The sequence below is a fragment of the Sinohyriopsis cumingii genome, unplaced genomic scaffold (genome assembly GCF_028554795.1).
Source record: "Sinohyriopsis cumingii isolate HCF-2022 unplaced genomic scaffold, ASM2855479v2 utg000229l, whole genome shotgun sequence".
Taxonomy (NCBI): domain Eukaryota; kingdom Metazoa; phylum Mollusca; class Bivalvia; order Unionida; family Unionidae; genus Sinohyriopsis; species Sinohyriopsis cumingii.
Genome location: NW_028315879.1, coordinates 869685 through 896230, shown reverse-complemented (window position 1 = coordinate 896230; position 26546 = coordinate 869685). Strand labels below are relative to the sequence as shown.

Here is a 26546-nt window from a genome sequence, read left to right as displayed (position 1 = left end):
GCATGACATGCGTTTGGATGATAGAGATTGTTTATCTATTTATTAAGCCAATCGTGTGTGTCTTTTATCTACAGATTTGAGTCAGTTCACACTTCTCTCTCGTCATTCATCGCGTCTGCGATACCACAGGTGGAAGGTAGGAATCATTGCAATGGTTGTCAAAACGAAAGAGGTTGTTCCTGCGTAACATTATGTACATAAGATGTCATGTCCATTGTATCAATCTTGTCTTTATATTTCTGGAAGCAAATTTCCGTGAGAACCGACATAGCGTTCGAAATATTTCTTACTGTTTTAAAAACATGTAAGGAAATTTAATTAGATGCCGCTGGCAGGTGTTTTGTGAGGAAAGGCAATAAATGGTTGAGAAGCATGTAACAAATTATCCGTATCTTTTTATGAAACAGGATCAACGGTGAAAAATGGAGAAAACTTTAACATAACATTTGTCATTTTGCTCTGTTCCTCTGGTAACAGTTCTATGTGCTATTACAATTGATGCAACATATTCCATTTATACGATTTCCTATTGGAGTCCTATGACATCGCGCATAGGCTTGGAGCACGTCTGGGCAACACAACACAATGGCTTGAAACGACATTATTAAGTACATCAAGCCTCGATATTAAAACTGTGCATTCTAGCCGGATATGACCAGTGACGTAAAGTTTGAAATGATTCAGATGTACACAACTATCTCAACACCTCTTATTTATCCCTTAATTTATATTTACAATTATAGCAAGTTAATTATATATAAATGTTTTATTAGTCAATTATCTGCCTTCTCTGTCTCTATCTGTCTCTCTGTATCTGTCTGTCTGTATGTCTCTCCCCCTCTCTCTCTCTCTCTCTCTCTCTCTCTCTCTCTCTCTCTATATATATATATATATATATATATATATATATATATATATATATAATGAATAATTATGTGAACCAGTAAGGATAAATGAAATATCTTATAATGCCAGTAATCCGCCTGTTTAAATCGATATTTTTCATACGTTATCCATAGCAGTTTCGCTTCAAAGCCAATAGTTTATATAAGTGTCTTTTGTTTGCTTCAGAAATCCATTTCCTGAAATTCTCAAAGAGGACATGGTATAACTAAATTTAGTTTGTTAGCTTTTGAAAATGTACACCTAATAAGTATTTCTTTTTTATAGTTTGATGATGACGATTATGACGTTTGGTAATAATTATTGCAAGAATATTTTAAACAAATTCAATTGGAACCGTTCACATATATTTATGTATTGATTTTATTAACTAAATACGTTTCTTTCAATTTTAATATGCTTTCGTTTTGTCTTTTTGGCCCCGTTTGTTTCTGTTACATTTTTCCAATTTGAATTTGAATACCGTAACGTAAAATTTCATACATCCGAAGCAATATCCTGGCTACGCCGATCTACACAAAACTTTAGCATATTATCGCTTTTGTAACAGACTGCTCTGACACAACATGAAGGCAAAACAAAACAAAACACTTTAAAACATGTTGTAACATAATAACAATGAAATATGTTATGCTAATAAGGGACCTTCTCCCTGAAATATTATCTGAACAATTAGCAAGAAGACAATTGAGACTATACCGAAATGTTGTGCTCCTTTTTGATTTGATCTGAAGACAATGCATGATTTATCTTTGGCCGCACAAATCTTCGTTTGAAAAGTATCGGTGCGATATCCCTTTGTTTGAATCCCATTTATAGGGGTATACTTAGTTTACGAAATTGTTTGCTATATAATTTGAAAGAAGCGCTTCGAAAGTTTAAATTTGATATATAATTTGTCATAATTCTTTCAGTTTATTGTATGCATCGTATTTTAAGACAGGTACATACATAAAGACCTTCGATATGATGACTGTATTTGTGATTGATATATTTACAGAAGCAGCGGGGTTCACAAAGTGGTGGAACAAAATGAAAAGTGACGCTTACAAATTTGAGTCTAAAGTGAAAGCACCCGAGAGAAACGGTCATGCTACCACGAATAACACAGAAGCTTCCACTTACTTCGATCAGAGAGTTCAGATACCATCAGCTGATGATGTAATGTATTGATAGGGGTATTTTGCTTCTCGTATGACATCCGTTTCCAGGACAATGATAACAATAACAGATCGGAAATGAATAATGTTTATTACAGGCTTTTGTATTTTCCATATAAAATTTAAAAAGAATTGTAATTTTTGTTTTTAAAAATTACTTGCCTAAGGAATATTATGGGGAGCTGACTAGTAACGAATTGAAATGATTGCTTATTCGGTTTAGAGAGTTTTGGTTTGATAAATGATTAAATAGATGAATTGTATTCTTGGCATATTTATGGATTTTTTCTTCTTCGTCTTGCTCAGTCGTTTCATCTTCTTTATTTTTAAGAGTGTATTTTATTCATTTACTTATTTATCAACATAAACACAAATTACAGAATCGGTTTTTCATATGAGATGAAAGATCCCATCAGACAATCTATTCACACCATGTCAATTTCATTAGTATTCATGCCAATTTCATGTCAGTTGATAACAGCCCAATAGTCAAACTATTTGCATCATCTTAATTTCGTTCGTATTCATACCATGTCAATTTCATTCGTATGCATGTCAATTTATAACAGCCCAACAGACAATCTATTCATACCATGTCAATTTCATTCGTATGCATGTCAATTATAACAGCGCAAAATTCAATATATTCATACCATGTCAATTTCATTCGTATGCATGTCAATTATAACAGCGCAAAATTCAATATATTCATACCATGTCAATTTTATTCGTATTCTACATTCACCACTAAGCAGTATAATACACATTGATAGGAAAAAATCTCTTCTTGGCCTCTCATCTGAAGCACGCTGCATCCTTAGCAACAAATACCATGAAGGTTTTCAGGCATATTTGTGTATACAAGATCTAACGACAATGAGGAACGTCGTTATTGACAGAGGATGGGAAAATAAACGATCAAGTTATGGAGGCAAAAATGTAACATATTTGTATTTATATTAATGTGCTTTACTTTGGATAAATAAATGCTTTTAGAATTTTGTATTTATTTTGACTCTATTACATAGTTACCAACAAAGCAAAGACAAGATTGCGTCTGAAGAATAAATTCTTATGATTTAAGAAAACAGTTTTTATTTACTTTTAGTATAGGTTCAGCTTTCGAAAACTGTGGGCCTTCACGGGACCCGGGTTTCTGATGAGCATTGCTTACCTTGACCCTGGTAATATTGAGGCTGACCTTCAGTCCGGAGCTGTGGCAGATTTCAAGGTCAGCCGTAGTCATAAATATATATATTGAAAATTTTTACATAATAACTGTGCCTGAAATTCTATTTTTAACTTAGTATAAAAGGAGTACATATTTTCAGCTTTCGTTTCTTCTATGTGTAATAGTCAGGGAATTAATTCTTCTTCATTTTTGATAGAGGTACTCATGAACATATCGTGGATCTGTATTACAATATCACTGAATTTCTTTGACAGTGAAATAAATATGTCAATTTGATGCAGAATATCCTCCACAATTGCTTAGATTTGCAAATTTGAAATCATTTTAATAATGCTTAACCAAGCTTGGAAACAAAAGCTTGCTTCAGTTTAATTAAGAAATTACTTGTAGCCGAACATATTAAAGATTCAGTGAAATTTCTATCCTATGAAAAGCATTTTCTGCTGAAGAGTCAAAGTTATACTCTGCAAGATTATGCATTTCAATTGCACATTGTGTAGCCATTTGTATAGTTCTATAGCTGATACTATTTTACTACGACGTTAAAACGTTGCATTCACTCTGGACAATAAGGTTGATGATTAGGAGAAAAAACATTTTGTACTTCCTTTTAAGATATATTTTCTAAAAATGTAGAGAGATATGAAATAAGGTCGGATTCGCATTCTTCCATTTCAGTTGCTATGGGTGCTGATGTTAGCCACATTCCTTGGACTGCTCATGCAAAGATTGTCTGCCAGATTGGGGGTCGTAACAGGGATGCATTTAGCAGAAGCTTCTCACAAGCTCTATCCCCGAGTACCTCGTCTAATTCTTTGGATAATGGTGGAGATAGCTATCATAGGTTAGATTGGTTTTCCGTCCTTTTTCCTCTCAGAATTCATTGAGCTGCTTTCTGATTTGATAATCATTTTCCGGATGTAGTATTCATATAATTTGATCTCATACGCGCATTTGATGTTGTAAACTAAAACCGCAAATGAAAATCGCCATTAGATGTTGTTTCACAAAATGTGACAGAAATGGGCCAGTCTGAAGTATTATGAACCGGTAAAATAAATATAAACAATCAAATGGTCAACTTCAACCATTCAATATTTTCAGCGTACTTGTGCGCAGTTACCTAAATTGGAAGATTTTGAAGAGAAGAAAGAAAAACATTCTTGCTTTTTTCTATTTTGCAATATTTGCAAAGAACGTTTGAAAAGCATGTTATCAAGCAAAATAAAACAAACTTACGTATTTGTTACCGTTTATGCATCGTCCCAAACCAATGGTTTGCTACGTTCTCTTTTCATCCATGGCTTCTTGCGATAAGACATCCTCGTTCACGCTAAATTTGTACACACAAAGAAAAATTATGTAATCAATAAGCCAATTAAATAAGCTCTTATATATCAACAAAAGTGACCAGTGGCTTTGTTCAAAACAAATCTGACTAGCTAACTCAGTAATACTTTTCTCGGATCTGCAACGACTCTTTAAGCGGGGTTATGCATATTCGTGAGAAACGAGGAAATCCCATCGCAATCACTCACGGTTGCAAAGAAAAGGCAGCTTATTTTTGTCCGTGGATTTCGACTATGCTGATGCTGCTTAAGTAAACGGTTGCCTTCTCCGTACTTGTCTCTTTGAAACCCTCTTCATAATTGAGCAGAGTCATACACAGCATGTGTGTGTGTGTGTGTGTGTGTGTGTGTGTGTGTGTGTGTGTGTGTGTGTGTAATGTATACACGTGTTCGTGTTTCTGTATGCCCTAATCAAATATTTTTTATTCCTCCAGGCTCTGATATGCAGGAGGTGATTGGTACCGCTCTAGCACTTTTCATTCTTTCTGATGGCAAGTGAGTACCATGTTATGATATTGAATTAAATTTAGAATGAAAAATCTAAAAATCTAAAAATCGGACAGTAAATTGGCACAACTCGTCCGTAACAATAAAAAGAGAACATAACAAAATTCATGACAATAAGGTGTTAGTACATTAAATTTTAAGACACAATTAAGGTATATAACTCATGCTAACGAGCTAGAAATACCAATTGTATTACATAAGTATTCGAATTTAAGATAACTCTCGAAGATAAGCTACATATATATAAACAACGTGTTTTTCCTTTGTTGTTTTGTGGATTTTTTTGTTTTGATTTGTTTTTATGTTGCTAAAGGGATTGTTGTTTGTTCTTTTTGTTTTCCCTCTCAATAATGGATCATCTCTAATCATAAACACGAACACTAATATATCTTCTACCACTAATTGATTACACAATGCAGTGCACATGGTGTATGATTTATTTAAGGAACAATTATCTATCGCATAAATGAAACCAAACATTTTGTAGCCTAACAGTCCCTAAAAAACAATCCTTTGGACGATTTTCATTGGTTTAAATACATTTCTTTGTTCTTACTGAGAACGAATAGCCTCCATGATTATTTATTAATGATGTTGATCCCTATCAAAATTGTTCGTCAAGGAAGCCGCCATATTATACAGTCTTACTATCACACAGAATAATGGAATATATAGAGGATATCTACGTTGTTGTGCAGATAGAAACATTTCACAGTTTGTTCATTTCTGCATTCGGACGTGAATTTTTCTTTCCACTTAGGCAACTCTGCAGTCTAGTTCGTAACAGATGCTGTACTCAAATTTCGAATGTCATGTAATTTAGGTTTCCAATACTTATCAATTTCTCCATCTTTTTCAGCCACATAAATAATTGTACTGAGCATTAGACTTAAAATGATTTTAATCTGTATTTAACCAATAGTTTTACCTAACATGTGTTCATTTTGTCGTACAGTCTAAAGAGCACACTATACGGTTGACATAGTATTAAATAGCAGTAGTTCTTGTAATTGTAGTACTAAACACTTGCAGGATTCATGTGGAAAAACCAATTTTAAAAGTTCAGTACTTGAAGCCGAAGCGTTTATTGTTTGTAGTTCAGTTTTGCTCATTTTTGATGGCGCCTCATCATTGATTACATTAGTGTATACAACAGTGTTTACAGTCGTTACATATTTTAAGATCTGTTTTTCCTGAATGGGAGAGGGGGGAAGAAGGAGCGGCAACAACAGAAGAAGATGAAGAAAAAGATAACATTGAAGAACAGCTGTGTTTTGCACATGTATTTTAATTTCCACGCTGCAATCAATAACTGATAGGGAAACAAGCTGTGCTATCGGATCTTTCTTTTCTAGGATTCCACTATATGCAGGTGTCATAATTACAATTGCTGACACATTCACGTTCCTTCTGTTGGACAAGTACGGCTTACGGAAGTTAGAAGCTTTCTTTGGAACTCTGATAATAATAATGGTTGTTACCTTTGGCTATGAGGTAAGAATTCTTTTGATGAGTATGTGCAAAGAAAGTCAAAACCTGGCATGAGAACGTAATTTCTATAATTGTTTTCACGTATTAACTGTAATATTCTCAACGGATAATAAGCGTCTAGTATGACAATTAGGAGAGAGAGAGAGAGAGAGAGTTCTTCAGTAGATGAATAGCACAGCGCGTGCTGAAAAGAAAAATGCCTGTGGACCATGCTTGCAACATACATGCACGTCAGCACCTATTTGCGATTGGATATTGTCCATGTGGATATCTCACTTAAGTGTCGAACGGACTGGTTATTTTGCTGTCAAATATACACATTTTACACGGAAGTCGATACATATACAGTGGAATGGCTGGAAAGACTATGGACATTCAATCCAAGGACAAATACTCATACTCATGTGGTTAAAATATTTTGGCATGGACCATGTATGTTTGATTCGACCAATGCGTTTCATTTAATGCTTATCACATCTTATGACAAAAATGGAAACAACAGTATACAAAACAACTGACATGGTATGCAAGAATCACAGAAAGTTATTTTAATTAGCCGTGGAAAATAGCTTCAACAAAGAGTTTTAGCACGCTCCCAATTGTCTTTATTCTTCGCTTCTTCGTGCAAATATAAGACGTCCATTGTGCATATTCTTTTTTTTTTTTTTTTTTTTGGGCACCAGACAGATGCCCCCCCCCCCCACCTAGCCAAAGAATAAAAGTGTTTTTATGTTTCACTGAGTCCCCCAGATATGTTGCTTTGTTTTTTTTTTTTTTTTTAAATTTAAACAGAATTTCGATCAAAAATTTTAAATGAATTTTTGACGGGGTATTTATTTCCTAGTGTATTCTGTAGGATTGTTCTTCCGAGTCGGTTTCGATCACCTGACTCGGAGTCCCTCTCCTAGTATCTTTGTTACCTTGGCTAAAGGTTGCCTACGTCCCGTGTTTGCTATGTGTGAATGTGCTATATGTTTGTTCGTGCTATGGTTGTGTTCGTGTTGGGACAGCCGTCTATATCGAATTCTTCCCCAGTTGTCCTGTGATCCTTATAACATGGATCTTCTAAATTTTGTACATATTTATATTTCCAAGCTTTTAGAATAAGAATTTTGAATTTTGGGCGAAGTAACGGTGTAATAATATTTTTAGGGGAAAAAAAAACTACTATTGTTTTAGTGTGTGCTATGTGTGTGTCGTTCTTCGCAAATCTATATTCTGCTGAGGTCAGCTGTGTTCGAGAGAGCTCCATATTTACTTTATTGTTTTTACTTCACTCTCTCGAACTTGGCTACCTTTATTTATTTATTATGTTTCCGGAAAGGGTTGCCAAAGATTTTATTTCCTATACAGTTGAGTGACAGTATAGGTGTCAGTATAGATTGGTTTCTTTTGTGTTGTATGTCTACTTTTCCATGTCGCATGTCTGTTCCTTCCTTCCTAGCTCCATATGAGTGTAGGTCTCTGTCCTATAATTCTCAAAGATAAAAGAAAGGTATTAGTATTCAATATACATTTGCTTAAGTAGAAATGGAGAGGTATACATTCTACTATTATCTATCAAGAGTAGGCAGGAGTAATGTCCCATTTGGGTAACTGCCCTTGGTAGTTATCATTACATATGCCTCTCACTTTAGTTTATTTTCCTATGATTATTATTTGGCCACAGGCCATCATTGTTGTAACGATATAGTCAGTAATTTTATACAGCGTATTTTTAGTAAAATTCCCATCAAGATATAAAATGCTTTGTTGTTTATATTTATCTGTTTTGTTTATTTCAGCTATTACCTTGTCCCTATTTATTTTTGTTTTTTCACATTGTATTATCACATGGAATTTAGAAAACGTGCCTCTTTTACACAGTGGACATTTTGGCGGTACTCTGACCATGCGCCGTCTCACTGCAGCCTCTCCTGTCAACCATGCATTGTGCATGTATTTAAAGCAGAGGCTTTGAATTTTAAGGGAGCATAGTTTCATCCAGTGCCCCCATGCTCTGTCCCAGTTAACGTATAAATTTTCTTTTTCTGCCGTGCTTTTAATATTTTTTGTTACGTCCTCCCTTATCCAGTTATATGTTAAAGTTTCCTCTTTATTCCATAGTTCTTTTTTATCTCTATATTTTATTAGTAAATCTTTAATGTTTTTGAATTTTCTTGGAATTTCTAATTGTTTTATTAACTTATTATTTTTGTAAATATCGTCCCTATTTCTTATGGAGAATCCATAACGGTATATGTAAATACCTTCCCATGGACTCTTTGGTTCTAGTCTTAGCCTCTTAAATCTATTTAAAATATTGACGGCTTTAAGTAGTATAGGGCTGGGGAGTCCTACCCCTCCCCTTTCTTTAGCTTTATATAGTGTTTCTTTATTAATATAATGAAGTTTAAAATCCCAAATGTAGTCTATTATATTATTATCTATTGTGCTTAATGCTTTGTTACTAATATCTATAGATTTTAAGATATAATTAATATGGGCATACATGTATGTTTTCGCTACTTGTACTCTCTCCATTAGGCATAGTGGCGTTAGTGCCCAGATTTTCACATTCTGTTCGATTGCTTCTCTTATTTGTCTGCAGTTTTCCTTCTCTTCATTTTCTCCAAAATTGACTCCCAAAACTTTGACCCTTTTCTTGATTAAACGTGGGGGTAAACCTGGGTGGTTACCTCTCCAGTTTCCTATTTTGAGTATTTCCGTTTTGTCGTGATTAATCTGTGATCCTGATGCTTTGCTAAATCTGTCAAATTCTTGGATCAGGTGTTTAAAGGAGTTATGATCCTTTATAAAGTTTGTACAATCGTCGGCGTGTTGTAACATTTTCACTTCTTCTTTTATATTCGGTATTTTAATACCTTCAATATCTTTATTTAGTTTAATGCTCATGCTTAGTATTTCAATCGCTATTACATATAATAGCATAGATAGTGGGCAGCCTTGCCTCACCGATCTTTTAATATCAAATTTACCCGTCTTTGCTCCATTCACCTGCACTCTTGAAGTTATTTTTTTGTACAGGATTTTGGTCCATATTTGAAATCTGTTTCCAAAGCCAAATTTCTCTAAAACTTTTTGTATATAGTTGTGTTCTAATCTATCAAAGGCTTTTTCTTGGTCAAAAAGTACCATGGCAGCTTTTTGTCCACTATCATTTATATGTTCAATAATTGTTTTTATACTTAATATATTATTTTGTATATCTCTGCCTTTGGGACCACATGTTTGATTTATATTTATTATTTTCCCCATTTCATTTTTTATCCTATTCACTAAAATTTTGCTTAGTATTTTATAGTCCGTATTTAGGAGGGAGATGGGCCTCCAATTTTTAAGATCTTCCCTATCCCCCTTTCCTTTATACAGTAGTGTTATTATCCCTTCCCTCATACTCTCTGTCATGACATCATTTCTAAGTAAAATATTATTATACAACCATTCTAAGATGAGCGACAACTCACCACAGAATTTCGCATAGAAGTCCGTGGTGAGTCCATCTCCACCTGGGGATTTTCCTTTGGTGAGGCTTCGAATACTTTCCACTATTTCTTTTTGCGAGATGAACTCATCACATAAGTCTTTATGTGCTGATGATATCCTCTCACACTGAGTATTTTTTAGATAGTCATCAATTTTGTAGTCTTCAATTTTTTGAGATGTATATATTTGGGTGTAGTATTCCTCAACGTATTTGAGTATTTTATTTTTATCAGTAGTTTTTTCCCCATTAACTTTCAAGGTCTCCATAATTTTTTCTCCCCCCCCCCTCCTAATCTCTTCTCGCTTATACAGTCCTTCCGCTTTTCTGTATATATGTGTGAATTTTCCCGCTCTCATTTCTTTACCCCTGATGTTTTCTTCTATTATTTTGTTTAGTCTATCGTTTAGTTTTTTTTCCATATCTGCTGTGTTTTCCCTCTTTAACTGCCGTTCAATTTCCTCTTTCTCCATTTTAAGTTTTTTACTTCTGATATTTGAAGTTTCAATAGCTATACTTTTTATTTTTAATTTAAATTTATCCCATTCTCTAATAATATCCATGTTTCCTCTTTCAATAAACCTTCTTATTTCATTTTTAATTCCGTTTATAAAATTGGGATCCTCCAATAACTTATTGTTAAATTTCCAGCCCCCTTTTCCCCAGTTATTTTTAGCTTTAAAATTTACTGTCATGTATATAAGTTTGTGATCAGAGATCTTAAAATCAATAATTCCAGCCTCTTTGTGTGTTTCTTCGTTAAAGTTTGTACACAAGAATTTATCTATTCTACTCCCTTTGTTTTTTTTATATTCATATGTATATTGTTTTCTAAGTATATTTAACTGTCGGTATACATCTTTAAATGTATGCCTATTTATGAAGTTTTCCATTTCTATCTTAAATCTTATATCATTGGTTGTTAGTTCCCCCTCCCTATCTATATTATCCCCTACCCAGTTATAGTCCCCTCCTAATATTACGTCTTCCATTGTATATCTTTCTAGATATTTTGATAGATTTCTAATAAATTCCTGTCTTGGATATTTGTTGGACGGCATATAGAGGTTAATAAAATGTATTTTCCCAATTTTGACATGTAGTAGTCTCCCTTTAAAATCTTTACCTTCTTCTATTCTCTCCCATTGGATTCCTGGTTTATTTTTAATTATTGTTGCCACACCCCCTTTCACATCATTCCCCTCAAAGTCATTTTTCAACAGAATTCCATTTAAGTGACTTTCACAAAAAGATATCACATCATTTTTAAAACCATTATGGGTTTCTTGTAAAAAAAAGAATATCAAAATTTAGGCTTTTATTGAATTTGGCAAGTTTTTCTATATTTATTCCATTTACATTTATTGAGTATACTTGGAAGTTCGTTCCTTCCATTTCTGGTTACCTCCAGGTTGCCGCATTTATGGTTGCCACTTGATTTTATTTTGATTTTTATTCATAATATTTTTTTTTTATTTTTATTCAACGGGCGCACTGGCTTCAGAGTCTCCCCCCACCCCCGTCAAAAGGGTGGGTGGGGTTTCTTCTGTTGAATTTGTATTTCCTTTGCTTGCTTGTTCAGTCTTGTTCTCTGTCGTATTGTCTTCCATTACTTTTCTTTGCGTATCATCCGTCTCACTCTCGTATTCACGTCCTGTTTCATAATCATCATCATTTCCAGTTTCTTTGTCATTTTCCTGTTCAAATATAGTTTCATTTTCTGTTTCTGTTTCCATTGTTCCTTCTTCGATTGTTTCCTCCCTTTTCTTTTTAGTTATGGTTTCCTTCCTCTCTGACACATTTTTCCTTTCTTCTATTGTATAATCTTCATTTCTTCCTGTTTCGCCCTCCTGGGGTGATTCCGGTCCTGTGGCTGCTTTTCTTTTTATTCTCAACTTTGGTATTGGCGTAGATGTTAGAGGTTGAATTCCTATTAAGTCATTCCCAGTATGGTTATCCTGTTCCTCTTCCTCTGATAAGCATCCGTACCTATTTCTCAACGTTAGTCCCTCTTTGTTGTTTGGGGTTTTTGAAAGTCCCGATTTGTTTGGGCTAAGTACTTTTTGCCACTCCAGTGTCGATTGTTCTTCTCCCCTTATTTCTGTTAAGTCCATATTCGGGAGTGAGCTTGCCGTTACTTCCTTATTTTGCTCTTTTTCAGTTCTGACTTCTTTTATGAGTTTTAGTATCGGATCGGGTTCTTGCATGTTACGATTTAGTGGTGAAGCTATGACCCTATTTGCGTACGTATCCCTGTTGGTTGTGCCTTGCGCTGTTTGTTCTACGCCTGGGCAATCACGTGGTTCATGTCCCGTTTGAAAACATCTGTGGCATCTCCGATCTTGCTCTGCTCCTCTATACCAGCTTCTGAGTTTGAACCCCATGACATAGAAAAATAGGGGTATTTTCTTTGCATCTTCTTTTTGCACATAAATAATTCTGTTTCCGGATTTGATCGGCGCAAAACCCCAAATTGTTGCCATCTTGTGGGTTACGACCTTCGCTCCGAATTTCTTTTCAACTTTTAGAACAAGTTGATCTGTATCCACTTCGAATGGAAGTCCCACTATATGAATCTCTGTTAACTTTGGCTCGATATTTCTTATAAAGGGTTCTGTCTCCTTTACTACTGCTCTCATCCCTTTTATTTCTATTTCCGTCATTTCTAATAACGGAGTTCGATCTTTTGTGTAAATCACATACTTGTTCAGTCCTCCATTTTGAAGCGCGTCTATCTTCCCGATCTCCACACCCATGACATGCATTGCCATCAGTATTTCCGCTTGTCTTGGTGCTTGTACGGCTCCTTCAAAATCCAAAGTCTGACATCCTGGTGGATGATGCACAAGTAGTCGTCTATCTTCTACACTAGTTCTGAAGTACTGGTTCAGTTTAGATCTTGTCATTACATTTCTTTCCTCCATGATTTCCATTGTAGTAAGACAAAGCCTAAATCTCTTGATTAAAGTTCATATAACCTAATTCCTTGAAAAAACAGGTACCACACCACTATATAAAGATTCAATTTATATAGAGTTATTGTAATTTCAATACTAGGGCGGTCGTGTTACAGTAAGTCTCTTGAAGTAGAGTAGCACTAATCTCCTTGAGTTGAGTTGAGTACTTCTCAAACCTACCTTTGGCTAACCGTCCAACAAAGTTAATATGAACAAATTAAACACAAATGGCAAAACTAACAATACAATACAATAGTGCAAAGTTTCCCAACTGGAAACGTGCACAACAAAACCACAGTTAACGAATTTACAGAAAAAATATATAATAATACCAAAAAAAAACACTTGCCTTCTCACTAGACAGTTTGTTTTGCTCGCATCATTTCGATACGTGCCACGATAGCTAATGTACCTCAGAGCACACACAAAACACGTCTGCTCTCTTCATTAACTCGAACATATGTGTGCATATTCGTACCTTTTGTTTTACTTTAACATTTTTCTTGTCATGTTTTATATTGTCACAGTATGTGGTCGTATCTCCAGACCAAGTACAGGTTTTGAAGGGCCTCTTTGTGCCTCATTGCGACGGATGTGGCCCCAGACAGTTATTACAAGCCGTTGGGATTATAGGCGCCATCATCATGCCACACAATTTGTATTTGTACTCTGCTCTTGTCAAGGTATGGGCCGTCAGAAGAAACTGTCAGCACACACACACACACACACACACACACACATATATATATATATATATATATATATATATATATATATATATATATATATATATATATATATGCAATAAACTGACAACGAACAGTGCGAAACTAGTATCTAGCTAGCGCTTTCGACTCTTTAATGAGTCTTTTTCAAATGCAAATACAAAACATAGACAAGAAAAATAAATAAAACAGAGAAACGGTTATGTTTGCGAAATTTTACGTGGCTGTTTCTACGGGAATTCAATCTTTAAACTGTATTATGTTTCAATTTGTTTATTTCAGCTTGTCGCTGCTACTGGAAAATTTTTGTTTTGACCTAAAACTTGATGAGCCATAACGACATCTATTATTTTATGTAATTTTATGTAAGCGCAAATTATATCCCGGATATTTCATTGGTATAGTAGCCATAGGCTATTAAGTAAATTTAGAGAATTGTTTAAAAGAAAATGTGTCGGCTGTAAAAGATGATTTTACTTGTGCAACTTTGTCTTTTTCTTGTCTTCTTGGTTTAAACTGCTTGGTTTCAATGTTCTATGGCGGCGTACTCAGTAAGATTCCTTTTCTTTCCTAGTTTGGGGACTACACTTGGGGTTGTGAGCAATTGCAATAAGTCTTATATCACTGAAAGTGTGGGTAGGGGAAGAGAAGTGTTCTATGACCGGGCTTCGGTACAGATATATCAAGGTTTATCCTTTTGTGTAGCTTTTCAGTTTCTCCGACATAATGAAGACTACAGATCTTACATGTGATGAGATAAATGACATTCTGTTTTGAACCTTTTGTTTGGACCACGTATGTTTAATTTTTCTCTAGTCACTGTGCTAGAACCTGTCTGGTCTCTATCATATGTTGACAGGTTTTGCACCTTTTATCGCCATGGGGGCCAGATTGACTAGGATGGTCTTGATTAGTGATTGGCATTAGCTTCGCCCTGACTAGGATGTCCTTGAGGTTTTTTGGTCTCCGGTAGGCGAATACAGGTTTGTTAGGGAGGATTAACTTTAGTGCGTCCGACGATTCCACGATGGGCCAGTGTTTCCCAATGATGTTTACTACTCTGGTGTTGTCTGGATGATAGGTCAGGATAAATGGTATTCTATCAGCCTCTTCCTTCTTTCCATGTTTTAGTAGGTCATCGCAGTTTGTTTGTTTAGCCGTTTGGGTTGCCTCCGTAATCAGGTCTTTGTCGTAGCCTCGGTAAATTAAATGTTAAGATAGCTCTTTAGACCTTGTTAGGAATGTTTCATCGTCGGAGCGAATTCTGCGTAACCTCAGTGCTAGCTATATGTAATGTTCCTAATGCAGTGTTTTGGATGACATCTGCTCGGGTGGAGATGCATGTGTTTGTCGGTTGGTTTGGAGTAGATGTTTGTCTGGAATTTGTTTTCTACCAGTCTGGTTGTTGTGTCCAGGAAGACGTGTGTTGAGTTGGAGACTTCTGTCGTGAATTTTAATTGATATCTATAGTCAAAATAAAAATGGTAATGCTTCAACATCTACAAGTCAGACATTTGTATTTTTGACAGTCATATGCTACACGAGAAACGTTTACCAAATGCAAATAAAACTGAATCAAAATGGAACTGGTGACATATTAAATAATTTATCATATCAGTGAAGTCTGTAAACCAGCTTGACTTAATTATGCACATGAAAATGTGAATGTCATCAACACACACGCAATAAAAGAATTGTTCTTACTTCTCAGCAAAAAATAGACGAAAATTATACATTTAAAACAACGCTATATGTCCTTAAAAATGTGTATCTTTACGCGTCTATAAAGATAAAGATGTGTTATCTTTTCTTTATATAAGCAAAATTAATATTTACAGCTGAAATATATTCAACTGAGTCTCTTGAAACGTAAAGGTAATTATTTATTACAAAATTACAGAATAATTTAATTGTTTTCTTCTTGTTTTTGGGGTACAACATCATATTATGTATTTGAACATAAGGAAATAAAAGGTGGGCAAAATATGTGTCCTACCCTCTCTTGCATTTATCTTCAAATCATCATGTAAATATCAAGTCCGCCTTTTCCATATTTACCCAAAACGTAATGTAAATATGTTCCCGCCTCTCCAGCCTTGTCCCTAGATTCATCATGTATATGTTACCCTATCTCCCCCGCAGTTCACTCAGATGCCCACGTTGAAAACGATAAAAATAGTTGTAATGCCATCTTTATTGAAAATGTGACATGTTGCCTTCAGCAGCCAATAGAAAGGGCAATAACTCTTACAAGCATAATGAAAGAACTACGGTAGGTCAATACCCACATTGACATATGACATCAATAACTAACGCAAATAAAACGTGCATGCACAAGCCAGTGTCAGATTACATGAGGCTGTAAACCCGAAACGAGATGACTTTTTTGAACAAAACTAAAAGCAGGTTGGTCATTGTGTGCATCTTCTATTGAAGATGATAATATTTAGCAATTATAGCAAACATATACAGTACTAGTTACAGCCAAAGGTTCTTCCAAAGTGTACAATCATTCTGTGTTATAATCAATAAACAATGCGGCTAGCATCTGCATATCTGCGCATATTGACCTATAGCTGAATGTCTGCATATCGCCCTCGCCATAGTACTAAATCTGTACATCCGAGAGTAGTTAACAACCTTCTTTTTGTTTTAATGGAGGAAATAGTACAGCCCTCCCCCTCTTTGGCTTGATTGCGTCATTTGACACAATAGACAATGAAATGTTACTTCACCAGCATGTACTGGATATTCACAATACGGCCTTAATATTGTTCAAGCCCCACTTGGTCAACTGAGGACACATATTGTGTCTGTAAATGGAAGACATTACAACCCAGTTGATTTATATTTTGGTGTTACACGAGGCTCTAGTATCGACCCCGTTTTCTCTATTATATATACTCAGCCGCTCTCAAGTGTCATATATCGACATCCGGTGTCTCACTTATTGTACGATGATGGCACTCACATTTACATATCTAGATGCCCAAATGAAGTTGAGGCTACCATTCAAGGCGTAGATAGGTGCGTTTCCGATGAGAGGTCAAGGATGACATGTAAGAAGATTCTCATGAATGATGATAAATCTGAAGCCATCCTGATCACCACGCAAAGACTTTCTCATCCACGTCCTTTACCTAGGTGTCACTCTCGACAATACGCTCGCATTACGCCAACATGTAACGAACATATGCAAGGCTGCATATCTGGAGCTGACATGCATCAGCTCCATTCGCAATTTTCTTTCGGTTGATGCCACTAAAACTCTTGTGTTCTCCTTTGTGCTTTCAAGACTAGACTTTGTAATTCGCTGCCATCTGGTTAGTCCCAGTATCTACTACACAAACTTCAAAACGTTCAAAACAAGGCCGCTCGGTTCATCCTTATAGTACGAAGAACTGAGCACACCTCCCCTGCTCTGTAATCTGTGCTGTCTACCCGTTCGATCCCGAATCAAACGCAATGCTCACTATGCTATATTTCGTTGATTGGCTCTAGTTCGATATACCTATTTGACCTCACCCATGTGTACACCCCATCTAGAAACGTACGATCATCGTCCGACACACATTTTCATTGTTTCCACTGTTAAATCAAAGTTATCGATTATTTGCGTACCAGGGGCCAGTTGCGTGGATCGAATTGCCCATAGATCTTAGACACAAGGACAGTGTGATCTCATTCAAGATTGCTCTTAAAACTCATATATTTCGACTACAACAAAAGACTTAAAGATTTAATAATGTTTACTTCCTTATATATTGTCAGCATGTCTTTGTTTTGCAATTTCACGTTTCTTCTTTCCAAAACTCTAATATTGTCTTACAGAGTCGAGATGTTGACAGATCCAAAAAGGAAGCCGTCCAAGAGGCCAACAAGTATTTCTTTATCGATGCAATCATAGCGCTCTTTGTGTCCTTCCTCATCAATGTGTTTGTTGTATCTGTGTTTGCAGAAGGTTTATATGGGAAAACTTCTCAAGAGATCGTAAGTTCACATGCCTTGGTCATGTAACGATTCATAAGTTGCGTGTCTCAGAATGATGTGAATGAAATGTATTCCTTTTGTTTGTGCCATATTAATTGTAAGATAGAACACCACGATGTCATCTAACTGTGCAATCACATGCAGTTGAAAATCAAAGTACTGACAATGAGAAAAGATTCCAATAAGAAAAATAAAAAGAAACATTTATTTCGATCCCTTAATATAGGTGTTGTATGTGATTTATCATTTGCATGAATATACTTTTTGTCCACAAGATCATTGGTGTTTTTACTCTTCTACAAAACAGTTGCCCTGAGAGGATGCAGTTCGTTCATAATTGTCTATATATAAAAAAAACAGGCCAACTGCGAAAAGCATAATTTGTGTTATGGGTGCCAATTTGTACCAGAATACAGGTTAAGATTATTGCTTTATAAATCAGTCTTTGTGTGGAAGTGAATTGGGTTTACAATCCACTTTTAAAGGATTCAGCTCTATTGATGTCAACCAGTTGGAGATACTTCTGCCACTCTTCTCTGCATTTAATCAGTCATTACATCGTATTTTCTATGCAGTAAAAAAAAAAAAAAAATAATAATATTAATAATAATAATAATAATAATAATAATAATAATAAAGTTATGTATTCTTTGTATTAATAAATATACTTTACAGATCTTATCGCTTGAGATATAATTGAATTTATTTTGTTTAAGAATGATTCAGACAATATATTTCCCATTCCAGTTTGACAATTGTCTGAGACACAAAAACCCACATGCTGATGTGTTTAATGTGAGTATAAACACTTTTATTTTAACATAATGTGATAAGTACTTCAGTGATGAATTATTAGAACTTTGCGACATGTTAGTCAGCCATGCTTAGTACCTCCTTATTCCATTATGTATGACAATGAAAGTACTATCACCTTCTAGTAGTTGCACCATATTACGAAATATTGGAAATGTAGACACAACCTGGATTAGAATAATAGAAGTATATAAAAACGTTGAGCCCAACTGTCTCAGAATCTGCTTCTTCAATTCTTTCCACATTTTGCATACGACTTTCTTTTAGTGCGCGTGATAAGTCTCTGCAATGTTATATTTCTTTGCGCCCTGAAAAAGATTTACTTTTATGCAAAAATGGACGTGAGCGGTACTTAAAATAAATTTTAAAAAACGTCAGTTGTCAAAAATAGTACATTAAATTTGTTTGTGTGAACTCAGTTTGCATCAAATATCAAAGACAACTAGATGTGACATCAGTCAAAGGTTATATGTTTTAAACTGTACTTGTTATTTTGCGTTGCATTCTAAAATTCTTAAATTCTTTGCATGTTCTTGTGTGTCTATGCAGTAGACATGTGTTATTTGTTCTCTTTTCCTTTAATTCATGTTTGTTTTAATGCACCTTTACAGACAACAGAATTAGACGTGGATGTTGACCTATTCAAAGGGGTAAGATTTTGTATTCATCACGATTTTTCCATAAAAATTTTATAAGCATAATGTGAAATGTCATTTCTATCTGTATATCCTGTCCATCGATTCATCTCTCCATCTGTCTTCTCTCCCACAATGTGAGGCAAATTTAAACCAATCTTCATGAAGACCTTGTCCTTATGCTGACCTGGTCCCAGTTTCACTAAATTAAGTCTTGAAGTGACGTCTATGCTGTAGACATTTGATTGGTCTACAAAGTCAACGAATCAAATCAAAGGCTACTACACTGGAATTTATGCGCAAACGTCTTGTGAAAATTGTAATAAATGTAATAAATATATTATGTTTACTGAGATCATTCTATGTTGTTGTTTTTTTTTTGTTGTTTTGGGGTATAACGCCATTTCTCAACGCAAGTATATTATGTTTGCTGAGATCATTCTATACTGTTGTTGTTATTGTTGTTTGGGGGTATAAGGCCATTACTCAACGCAAGATCGGCTATACATTGCGGCCAATATCACTGGTGGAGGAGGAAACCGGGAAAAAATCCGTAGAAGAACCACCTACCAATGGGAAGCTACTGGCAAGCTTCATCACATACCCACATTAGCCGAACCCAAGACTCGAACTCACGCGAACAAAACGAAATAGAATCTCTTGGTACCTTTTCTGCCCCAACAGCTGCTTTAATTGCACATTTTATAAGCAGAAAGATATACTGTGTAACTAGCTCAATTTATCACGTACTAAATTGAATGGAAAACTTATTTACTATATATATGCAACGCTATATAACATAAGTTGGAACCACTTTCTTTCAATAGGTGAACAAAGAGAGAACTGTTTTAGTTGTCAAATAAACATTTTCCATTTATATTTAGGCCAAAGAAATCGCCAGATTGCCTTAAGGAACAAAACATAGTTCAGATAGCATTTACATCTCTTAGGATCAGATTTGTCTAAACGATTGGTTTAATTCAGCGTGGGCATATTCTCATAAGCATTAATACAAACTCTAAGCTCAATAAAAAAAATTAATATTGTATATTTCAGGGTGTATTTCTTGGCTGTCAATTTGGCATAGCTGCAATGTATATTTGGGCAGTGGGGATACTAGCTGCAGGTCAGAGTTCTACCATGACAGGAACTTATACTGGACAGTTTGCCATGGAGGTATCCACTTGAAAACCAACATACTTGATTCTTATTAACTAGATATGTTTTATGACGACGATTGTAAAAAATCATGGAGAAAATTTTAATTCATTCAGGACAGATCGGCTTTCTCCCTTTGAAAGATAATTTGAAGCCATTCTGCCTTTGTTGCAGCACTCATTTCTTTTCCAGTTTCACGTGCATGCCAGAGTTCTGGATAACGAAACGTTTTAAAAGATCCAATACTGGAAATCCGGATTTTGATCTGGATGTTGATACGTTTATTATTGAGTTCTCTTCCTGACGTTCGAGGTAGGCTAGTTATGATTTATGCCAATGGCAGCGTTTCAACTCTACAATGGAAGCTTCTGTATTCGAACATTGTTTAGAATTGAGGTTTTTGCAAGGTGCTTATATAACCCTCCGTCAATGTGCCTATCGTCTGTACAAGCTCCTATGAAGGTATTGCTTCTCAAGAATTTTAATTAATTTATATTTTCGTAAAATAATCGATGTCGCTAATAAGAATCCATTTTTACTTTTCACGGGTTATTGCATTGGCATGGTTATTTTCTACATTTCAGGGATTTTTACAACTTAAGTGGAAGCGTTGGCAGAGAGTATTATTGACTAGAACAGTGGCCATACTACCGACAATCCTGGTATCCATATTTTCCGGAATAAATGATCTAACTTACATGAATGACCTTTTAAACGTCTTGATGAGTTTACAGCTTCCCTTTGCCCTTCTGCCCCTGGTTTCCTTCACAAGTTCCAGACCTGTCATGGGTGAATTTGTGAATGGAAGGTAAGTTTTGCACACAAAAAATGGAGTAAACAAAATCACTTTTATAATTGGCATAAGTTTTCAATAATTTGCATACGAAGTTGTGACATTAAAGACACGAATTCCAAACTATCTGATTGACCTGTACAGGTGTGTTGTTTTTTCCTGTACAGGTGTGATGTTTAGTCAGCTAATAAATACGGTCTGGAATGTGGCTAAAAATCAGGTGCTTTTTCAGACGTCAGTTCACATCCACATTGAAAATAATATACTTTGCAGTTGACCCTTCATTTATACCATTGCCTATTTCTTAAATGATGTTTTGCATTACTTAAGTTTGGCTTGCCCCATGCCTGATAGGAATCTTACTAACCCAATAAAATTAATTAATCGACACGTAATAATCATCATCATCATCATCATCATCATCATCCTAAAGCTATTTAGCATGAGACAGGTTTTTAATTTCCGTCAGTGAGTTCAAACTTACATTTTTCTGAACAGATTACTGAAACGCAGCATTTTTTAATGAAAATATTTTGCTGTTTCTTTTAGATTCATGAAGGTCATAGCAGGAACTCTAACCATGGTTGTTTTGGGGATAAACATATATTTTGTCGTTGTCTACATAGGAGAATTGCCAAGTCACTGGGCCATATATTTATTCGTTGCCATTCTAATTGTAATTTATATGGCATACGTCACATACTTGGTAAGTTATATAAGAAATTGGTTCTCATTTCATAGTTGCAGATTTGATTGAAATTTTTGTATTTCACTGTTACGAGTCTATGCTCTTAAAATAAATAACAGAAAAAGTGAAGACAGCAAGCTTTGCAAAATTCATCAAATAATTCACGTTCCAAGAATACAAAGTGAAAATGAGAAAGAAGAACCCACAGTATTGCGAATCAAATCAAAATATGATCCGAGAATGAAAAACACAAGTCCTATTAATAAAAAGTCCTGAATAAAACTCGGTTCAAGTCCCAAAGAGATCCAATATTAAAGGCGATGACGTGTCTGTTATGGTCAGTGAAGTGCTAATGTGTCAACAGTTCCCTGTTGAACCACAGAAATATTATTCCAGGTTTGAATTCAGTATATCAATGAATGTCCCATCCAAGAACTATGTCATAGCACTTTCGTATTTCCAGAGAAAATAACCACTTGAATTCAATAATTTGAAGAAAATAAAACTCAGCCCAAACTGGACACAACATAATACAACCTAAAGTGCTAAATGTTAAAGCACGACTCGTAAAATCTTCACAATCACAAGATAATATAGTTCTTTGCTTGACCTCAGGTCACATTAGCATTTTCTAAAAATAACCATTACCTAATGAAAAATAACCTTCTAGAATGGTTTAATGGGCCTTGTTTACTTAGAGTACAATAACCTATAACAATTCAAGTGGGAATCTCCAAAACCCTGACCCTGGTCAACATATTTACGCCTTCTTGTTTACTTGAATAATCATTTGGTCAATGAGCTCATACTCATAGAAAATAATGAAGCTATTATTAGTTGTTTACATAAATGAAATACAAAAGTATAAAACGTCAATAAATTCAAACAGAACTGAACTAAACTGTGGACAAGGTCAAGTCCAGCAAACAATATTACACTACAATAACATGTAATGAAATATAAAAAAGTTAAAACTAACAATCAGTTAAATCAATTATACATAACATCATGCATATCGACATGTATTAGTGCATCTAGCAATTAGAACAATCCTTCTTTTTTGTGTTCATGGAGATTAGACGTGGTAGTGTATGCTTTCAAACGATATAATAATAATAATAATAATGATAATAATGATAATAATAATAATAATAATGATAATAATGATAATAATAATAATAATAATGATAATAATAATAATAATAATAATAATGATAATAATGATAATAATAATAATAACATTATTATTATTATTAGTAGTAGTAGTAGTAGTAGTATTACTACTACTATTATAAATTTATTCTTGATTGTGGATATACGTGTTTGTGGACTTTAAAATAAAAATGATATTGCCTGCATCGTTGAGTTCCCTTATGTGTCTCAGATGGTGGAAAAGGCGTCAGAAGAGGGAGGTATTTATTTTCACACAAACTTCAATTCTTATTTGAGTCTTTACATTTGTTTTGTGTAGACAACCTAAACTACAGGACAAATTAGTGAATTCAGAGCAAATTTAAATGTTCCTTAAACTCTGATTGGAAATAATGAATGTGCTACTAGATATGATATAGAAGGTTTTCGCAACACTTAACCAGGTGAGTCGCTTACAACAATACCAATAAATTTATCTCGGTATCTCTTTTGTCGTCATGGGTACGAGAATGAAAATAATTAGGTTATTGCGCCTTGACCTTATGCAAATTAATGCCTGAAGACTCTCAAAATGGCTAACCTCAGAACGGCACAAAAATAACATTTATCTAACAGATGGAGGAAGATGGATGAACTCGGGGATTGGTCAGATTTGAAACTTGCAACAAAACTGCATTCGGTATCTGAAGAGAAAATAGCATCGTACCCTCACGTGGAGTCTGTCATTTTTGCGCTTTTAATTATTTTAAAATGCAAACAAAGAAACAGAAAGTAAAGATTTTAATTTTACGTCAGAAACGAGTCTTTGCCCATCCATTGTCAGAATTTTGTATTAAATCAGAGCCATCTGATCCCGAGCATGGAAGTTTCCAATCTAACACCGATACATAGTAAAGGAATTTTTTTCTTCGCATTCTTAGCTAAAATTGCGTAAATTATAAGGAAAATGCTGCCTAGTCAGTATAATTATAGCACATAAAGGACAAAATATGCATTCAATGTGTTTTTAAATTAGGAAAACGCGTATAATCTTAAATGCAGATAGATATGATAGCTACAGACAGAGAAGCGGTAAAATACAAGCAGACGATTTCAATGTCATGAACGTCGGTACGCCATCCAATCAAAACGCTATTTTAACGTCATGTGATGTTAGAAAACAGTCATGTGGCGAAAGATATAGATCTTCTCCATTGGTGTTCTACGCTAGAAAACACGATTAGAGATATATAAGATTTTGAGAAAAAGAGTTTCATCTTCGTTCCACAACTTGCACGCTGAGTATCAAATATTTCCTACAGTACTATTCTGCTCTTTGTGTCAGACTTTTCCCGTGGTTTGTAATTATTAAGTGCATATAAACTACCAAGTCCTGTTCATTAAGAAATGATTCTTTCTTGCAGGTCTGGTTTTGTTTAATAATGATGGGACTAGATGCCCTATCAAAGATACCAGTAAGTACTGATAGTTTGTACTATGTCTTCACATATTCGTTGGTCGATATCAAACTTAACTAAGCTCTAGCTGGCAGGTAGTTTCATTGCCTTGCAATTTTATATATGAGTATACTATCAGGCACCATCCCTACTTGGGAATAAATATAAATCTCTTCATCGGCCTATCTGTTTGTCAATAAATCTATGTAACTGTTATACCGCAACAAAATGCATTTCACAAGAGTCATTTGATTCTTAGGCTGTGCTTACACCTATCTTGAACAGAGATGTGCCCTTGGTTTATATTGAGCGAATCTAACTTTTACTAAGGGTCACTGCATATCACACTACCAACCTCTTGTCCGTGCGGATTGGTCCTTCTAGACTTAGATCATCTTTTCGACTCATACGCCTTTCAAAAATAGCAGAATGTGCGTGGTTTTACAACTCTAAAATATGTAATATGAAAACTGACTTTAGGTTCGCCAGTCAAATGCATGTTAACTATATCCAGTAGCTGATGGCCAATGCATAGTTTGTAATTACATTTTGGTTTAGTCCTGATTATCCACGCATTATTTTCGAAATCTATCCCATCATATCCGAGAATATATGTCACTTCTTTTTGTCAACATCTGGATTATATTCATCGTTGATTGATTTAAGGTACAAGCAAAATGCTGATGGAATGCATTTGTGTTCTGCTATTTTTGTCTATGTCAAAGATACTGAAGCATTTCTACAAATATGCCGATTGTGTAAAACCTTTTATTCGAACGTAACTGTAACTTCCATTTTTGTAGTTGTTGTTGTTGTTGTAGGGTTTAACGCCATTTTTCAGCACAAGATAGACTATACATGGCGGCCAGTATAACTGGTGGAGAAAGAACCCTGGAAAAACCGCTGGAAGAACCACCGACCCAAGAGAAGCTACTGGCAAGCTTTCTCACGTACCCACGTTAGCCGAGTCTGAGATTCAAAGCCACGCAGACAGTGGTGAGATGGCAGTGATCCGGAACGGTGAGAGCTTTAGATCACTCGGCCACTCGGGGCGCCTCCATTTTTGTAGTCATTAGGCTCATCATGTTGAAACATGATTAACAGTGTCATCGTGGATATACCCTATAATTAGGATATTAAAACAAAGTTGATATAGCCTCTCCACATACTGCTGTTTCACTCTTTCAATAGTTCACACATAATTACTGATAAATAAATTTTATTTTCATTTTTTTAAATCCTCAATTTTTACCGGACATCAGGCTCTATCTGCATAATCAGTTATTTAACACAAATTCCAAAGCATAAAAGAAACACCTACCGTCTTTAGTGTATATAGTTATTTATATATCTATTTATAAAATCATGTGCTAGCTCAGTGATGGAAATCAATAAATGAATGGGATACATATCAAAGGGCGTATTAAATAAACAGTGTTATCTAAGTAATTATATTTAACTGTATGCACTTATCCAAGCTTAAGTCAAGCACTGTGAGCACAAATGATCATCTTGGGTTTTTTCAATGAACATTGACTGAAATCTCTCTCTCTATCTCTCTCTCTCTCTAAATTAATGGCTATATACTTTTACAAAATCACTTGCCACTTTTTCCACGTTTTATATTACAGCACCCATATTTACAGAATATAATAATGTATTATATAATATGCATTGCTTTTAATGTCGTCTACAATGAATAAACTTTCGATTATAAGTTATATTCATTCCGTAACTCTGCAAAAAATCCGAGACCATATAAAATTAATGTGTGTGTGTGTGTGTGTGTGTGCTCAATTTTGTGAATCTTTGGTGAAGATTTAATCTTGTACCTGCAGACCACTATTGTTGCATTTGTGTTTTTCAGTGTCCCAGGATCTTTTCATATAAGCTGGACGTTCCCGCGTCCCATGAAATTGAAATCGAGGCTCCTACAGATCATGAGAATGTGTACACTGGGGAAGACTTTTATTACTGTAGTGTGTACACTAAATTATAGACTGGGGAAGACTTTTATTACTGTAGTGTGTACACTAAATTATAGACTGGGGAAGATTTGTTTATTGTGATGTGTACACTAAATTATAGACTGGGGAAGATTTATCTACTGTAA

General features: G+C 34.9%; 1 protein-coding gene across 2 annotated transcripts; it reads left to right on the top strand.

The window, feature by feature from the left end:
• On the top strand, positions 1-26546 carry LOC149774429 (natural resistance-associated macrophage protein 2-like). Of its 2 annotated transcripts, none has more exons than XM_089945128.1 (15): positions 1-136; positions 1904-2064; positions 3172-3294; positions 3934-4099; positions 5039-5099; positions 6467-6605; positions 13571-13726; positions 17600-17758; positions 18506-18553; positions 19183-19221; positions 20263-20382; positions 20949-21172; positions 21707-21863; positions 24401-24451; positions 26301-26546. In XM_089945128.1, the coding sequence occupies exons 2-15, from the start codon at positions 1936-1938 to the stop codon at positions 26430-26432; spliced, it is 1704 nt and encodes a 567-aa protein (XP_089801254.1). In that variant the 5' UTR covers positions 1-136; positions 1904-1935; the 3' UTR covers positions 26433-26546. The 2 variants fall into 2 exon arrangements, with proteins under 2 accessions (XP_089801254.1, XP_089801255.1); XM_089945129.1 differs by lacking the exon at positions 1-136 and adding an exon at positions 187-304.

Coding starts and splice junctions, on each gene's coding strand:
- LOC149774429 (XM_089945128.1), top strand. CDS start 1,936: ATGAAAAGTGACGCTTACAAATTTGAGTCTAAAGTGAAAGCACCCGAG. Junction 21,864..24,400: donor TGGCATACGTCACATACTTG/GTAAGTTATATA, acceptor TCTTTCTTGCAG/GTCTGGTTTTGTTTAATAAT. Junction 24,452..26,300: donor ATGCCCTATCAAAGATACCA/GTAAGTACTGAT, acceptor TGTGTTTTTCAG/TGTCCCAGGATCTTTTCATA.